A 5,588-nucleotide genomic window follows, 5' to 3' on the forward strand; every position below is an offset into this window, starting at 1 on the left:
TGCATTGCAGCAGCACTTCAATTGTTAGTGTATAATCATTGTGATAGTATTTCTCCACTAATTCCTTTTTCAAACTTGGGCTAATTTTTGTATTTAGTGTGTATTATTAATTAATGTTATTCCTTCACTAATTTTGTTCATTTGTTTATTTATAATCCGTGATACTTGTTTTTTTATGCCAATTGAACTATCAATATATTGCTTAACATTGAATTGGATTTTTTTTAATACAATAGATCTATTGTTTAGAGTATATCTTTTGGTGGTAGATTGTTAATCAATTCTTACATTTTGACAGCAAATTATTATCATGATAATCCTGGTACCCTATGACAGACCCGACATCATCCAACCTCCATCAACGAAACCAAACCCCCCAACCCCGCTTGAACTGCACATCACCTTCCTACCACAAACCTGACACCACTAAATCCCATCAACAAAACACAATTTCCCACCCAAAAACCGCGATAAATTTGACGGAGGATATTAGTGGCGCTTTGTTTAGGTTGTTAAAGATATAAGATCTGTCTCTTCAAATCATCAGCCATTTTGGAGAACAATCTTCAAATTCTAGTGTTTAGATTGTTAAAGCATCGGAAGTCGAATTGAAACTCATAAATTTCGTTGATTTTGGTGTTACTGGTATCAGTAATTGTGATGATATTTCTGCAAATTTGAGATAAATGTTTGAGAAAGTGAGCTAAATATTGAAGATTGAAGATGAGAGAGAAATACTGGGGTTGGGATGGGTTGCCGGTGAAAGCAGAAGCAGAGATGGGGAAGGGCTGGGAAGCAGTGGCAGTGGCAATAGCAGGGGATGGGGTTTATATATATATATATATATATATATATATATATATATATATATATATATATATATATATATATATATATATATATTTTGTGAATTTCAATAAAAACCTATCTTCTTTATTAGGAGTCTTGCTCTAGAGTCTAGGTATTCCTTTTCTCGGAGGTCTGAGTGTTTCGCTCTTGCAGTTCAAGCATTACTCCTCTCTTGCGAGGGTATTTAGTGGTTGGGGTGTTAATTATGGCCAATGAGATTGCTGAAAAGTGGTAGAAACTCAAAATAACGGCTGAAGAAGATGATATTGCAGAATTAGGTGATGGGATTGGTGAGGATTTAGACCAAAAACTTGCGCTCTCTCTGGTGGGGAAACTATTGACGGTTCATTCTTTCAATTTCGAAGCCTTGCAAAGAACCCTGAAGCAAATTTGGTCCCTAAATCGTGATGTTGTTTTTCGAAAGATTGAAAATAACCTCTTTGTTATTCAGTTTTTCCATTGGTGAGACAAGGAAAAGGTGCTTGATGGGGCACCTTGGAATTTCGATAATCAATTACTTTGCTGAAGGATATTCGAGGAGATGAACAACCAGAATCAATTGAACTTAAATACTGCCCTTTCTGGATTCGATTATATAATCTTCCTCTGGATAGCCGATCTAATCATGATGTAAAAGCTATTGCGGAGAAAATCGAGTACGTGATCGAAGTGGAGGATGATGAATTGGATTAGGATACGTCAAGGCGGGCAAGGGTTATGGTGGATATTACAAAATCGCTGCGACGTATCCAAAAGATTCAAAACTAGAATGGGATTGTGACTATGGTGCAATTCAAATATGAGAGACTCTCTACTTTCTGTTTTAGGTGTGGAATTCTTGGGCATACGGAGAAGGATTGTGCTCAGGACGAAGGGGAAGAGGAAGAAGTTGAGAAGAAGCCTTGGGGCCTTTGGTTGCGTGCGTCGCCGAGGAAGGGTCGTACAAAATGGAAGGAGGAGGTAGCAAAGCTGCGATCGAAGGCAAAAGCTCTTGTCTTTACTCAAAAGCCCAAGGCTGGAAACAAGGAGGTGGGTGAAACATTTAGTAGCCCACAACTTGTATAATAAGTGATAATGTGGATACAGGGGGTGCAGCAATTATCGAGTGTTAATGGATTAGTAAAGGAGCTTAGTTCTGAAGGTATTAATGAGGATAGTGCCGAAAATGAAGCTGCAAACTTGAATTTTTCTTTTTCTGCGGGGGAGGGAAGGAATGTCGGGGGATGTGGAGATGGTGAAAAGGTGGAGGAAATTTCCACGTGAAAATAAGAGTATAGCGGAGGGTGAGATTGGAGTAGTGGCTGGCTTAAAGAGGGGAAGGAGGCAAGAGGAGGAGATGGTGGCTAAGGAGAGTAGAGTTAAGAGGACGTTCTTACATGAAAGCGTGGTTGCTTCGGTGGAGGTTGGTGAATTCCAACCCCGCCAACTCCAATGAGTATCTTAAGCCTGAACTGTAGAGAGTTGGGTAATCCCTGTGCAGTGTCGAACCTTCGTGATCTTATACGAAGGGAAGCCCCGTCTGTGATTTTTTTGTCAGAGACGAAATTGAGTAGTGTGGAATTTAGTCGTGTTCGTGATATTCTGTCAGATTTTAATGGTATTGCAGTGGATAGTGTTGGCAGATGGGGAGGATTGGCAATGCTTTGGAGGAGAAATGTGCGTCTTTCCCTTCAATCAATGTCCGTGCATCATATGGATTTTTGGGTGGAAGGGGGACTTGGTGGTGAAGGTTGGAGGCTCACTGGTTTCTACGGGTGGCCGGAAGTACAAAATAGACATTTGTCTTGGAGTTTACGTCGAGAGCTTGCATCTCAGAATATTGGTGAGTGGGTTTGTTTAGGAGATTTTAATGAAATTCTTGGAGAGGATGATAAAAACGGTGGTGTTGATAGGGCGGAATGGCAAATGTCTAATTTTAGGGAAGCTGTGGATTTATGTGGTTTTAAGGAGGTGAGGTTTGAAGGGTATGCTTTTACTTATGACAATGGTAGGGAAGGGGAGGAGAATGTGCAATGTTGCTTTGATCGAAGCTTAGCTACGGATGATTGGCATGTGAGATTTCCAAGTGCAAAATTAATCCACATTGATAGAGAATGGTCGGACCACGCTCCTATTAAACTCATTCTTGATTATGATAGTAATGGTGGGGGTCGAAAAAATTAAGTATTCCGTTTCGAGCAAATGTGGGTGGATAATCAAGAATGTGAGGAGGTGATTAAAGATGCATGGGATCTCGGTGTGGGGGTTGATCATAAGCTAAAAATGTGCTAAAAATTTGAAAGGGTGGAGTGACACAAAATTTGGAAAGGCGTTTAAAGATCTCGGGAAGAAAAGGAAGTTGCTAAAAAATTTGAATAAGGGTAAGCTCTCATCATCACAAGTGCAACGTCGGAGACAAATTGTGAGTGATATTGAGAACTTAGTGAGGCAGGAGGAAATTTTTTGGCGACAAAGATCTCGAGTTCTTTGGTTAGAAGCTGGACACCGCAATACTACTTTCTTTCACCAGCGCGCATCAAGTAGAAAGGCTAAAAACTTGATCCGTTATTTGCTTGATGATGATGGAAACAAAAAGGTGGGTGATAAGGCTGTTGGAAGAGTTGCAAAGGAATATTTTTCTGGTCTCTTTGCGTCAGGTTTAGTGTCAAATATGGAGGCTGCTCTTCAGGGAATTGGTAGTAGAGTAACGGCAGCCATGAATGATGTTCTTGCTGCTGATTATAGGAAAGAGGAAGTTACGGAGGCCCTTAGTCAAATGTACCCGATTAAAGCCCCGGGACCGGATGGTATGTGCCCTTTATTTTTCCATACATATTGGCATATAGTTGGTCCATCAGTTTGCAATCTTGTGTTGGGAATTTTAAGAGGTAACTCTATGCCGCCGTTTTTAAATAAGACATTTATTGTGTTAATCCTAAAAACAAAAGATGCGGATAAAATGTCTGATTTTCGCCCCATTAGTCTTTGCAATGTCATTTACAAGCTTGTCTCGAAAGTTTTGGCAAATAGGCTCAAAGTATTCCTTAATGATATCATTTCGGAAAACCAAAGTGCTTTCACTCCGGGAACATTAATAACCGATAATGTCCTAGTAGCTTTTGAGATGTTTCACCACATGAAGACATCTACGGCGAAAAAGGGTCATCTTTCCCTTAAATTGGACATGGAGAAGGCGTATGATAGGGTTTAATGGAATTTCCTTGAGGCGGTTTTGGTTTGAATGAATTTTAATATGGGGTGGATTAATAGAGTTATGCACTACGTGAAAAAATGAAATTGGCACCGGTTCAAACCCGGCCTAAGGCACCGGTTTGAACCGGTGCCAATGTGGGGGGTGCCAAAAAGTGGTTTAAAAAGGCACCGGTTCAAACCGGTGCCAAAACTCGGAATTGGCACCGGTTAACCGGTGCCAAAAAACACCAAAAAAATTTAATTCAATGTTTTTGGCACCGGTTAACCGGTGCCAAAAGTGCCAAAAAATATATATTTTTTTTTCTTAAAAATTAAATAAACTAAAATTAAATGAGAATACAAAATATAAATCGAACATCACAATCAATATAATCAAATATGTTCAATATATATATAATCAAAAAAAATTTACAGTATAGATCAATAAAAAATTACAACATATAAATCAAAATAAAAAAAAATTACAACATATAAATCAAAATAAAAAAAATTACAACATAAATCAAAATAAAAATTTACAAGTTCACAATAAAAAAAAAAAAAAAAAAAAAAAAAAAAAAAAAAAAACCCATACAACATCTAAATCAATATACTTGCATCTTGATTCTTCGATTTAATATCTAAATCCATGTACCTACACCAATTAAAACAACCAAAATAAATTGATTAAAATCATTTAATTAAGCTGCGAAATTTCTTTTTTTTAAAAATCCAGAAAATCGAAAAATAAAAAAGAAAATCAGTTGAAAAGAAAAAAAAAACCCAGAACATTAGTTAAAAAGAAAATCGAAAAAAAAATATAAAAATAAAACCCAGAAGAAAAAAAATCGAATAAAATAAAAACCAAAAACGAAAATAAAAAAATAAAAAAATAAAAAAAAGCCAGAAAATAAATAAAATTAAATTCGATTAAAAAAAACCCCAGAAAATAAATATAAAAAAAATTCGAATAAACCCAGAAAAAAATTAGAAATCGAAAAAAACCCAGTATTCGAAAAAATGGTGAATTTCGTGATGTTAATAAATGGGGTGCCTAGTGATGAATTTACTCCCTCTCGGGTATTCGTCAAGGGGACCCAATATCCCCATATTTATTCATTCTTGTTGCTGAGGCCCTATCCGGATTGCTTCGCAAAGCTCTAGAGGACAATGCTCTCCATGGGATTCGGGTGACAAATTCGGCACCGACAATTTCGCACCTACTCTTTGCGGATGATTGTGTAATATTTGCAAAAGCCACTGTTGATGAAGCTAGGGTGATTTAAGAGGTCCTCCGTGTTTATGAGCAAGCATCGGGGCAAATGGTGAACCTAGGCAAAACCACTGTGTCGTTTGGGAAGGGTGTTGAGAATGGGAAGAAACTTGAAGTGGCGGCATCTTTGGGGGTTAGAGTCGTTGATATTCATGATCGCTATCTTGGGCTTCCGACGATGGTGGGAAGATAAAAAAAGGTGTTGGTTAGGGGCATTAAAGAAAAGTTGTGGAAGAAATTACAAGGGTGGAAGGGTATGTGTCTTTCAAAAGCGGGTAGAGAAGTTTTGATTAAG

General features: G+C 37.8%; 1 protein-coding gene across 1 annotated transcript; it reads left to right on the forward strand.

Moving 5' to 3' along the window:
• The first annotated feature begins 2,280 nt into the window (after positions 1-2,280).
• On the forward strand, positions 2,281-4,039 carry LOC145640241 (uncharacterized). The gene is made up of 2 exons (XM_081691544.1): positions 2,281-2,986; positions 3,132-4,039. Exons 1-2 carry the CDS (start codon positions 2,281-2,283, stop codon positions 4,037-4,039), a joined length of 1,614 nt encoding a protein of 537 aa, XP_081547670.1.
• Positions 4,040-5,588: the final 1,549 nt, after the last annotated feature.

This window comes from Chenopodium album, chromosome 7 (assembly GCF_948465745.1).
Source record: "Chenopodium album chromosome 7, dcCheAlbu1.1, whole genome shotgun sequence".
NCBI lineage: Eukaryota > Viridiplantae > Streptophyta > Magnoliopsida > Caryophyllales > Amaranthaceae > Chenopodium > Chenopodium album.

What these genes read in the sequence shown, in the direction of transcription:
- LOC145640241 (XM_081691544.1), top strand. Translation starts at nt 2,281, where the DNA reads ATGAGTATCTTAAGCCTGAACTGTAGAGAGTTGGGTAATCCCTGTGCA. An exon ending in ACTCATTCTTGATTATGATA is followed by an intron (nt 2,987 to 3,131) that starts GTAATGGTGGGG and finishes AAAATTTGAAAG; the next exon opens with GGTGGAGTGACACAAAATTT.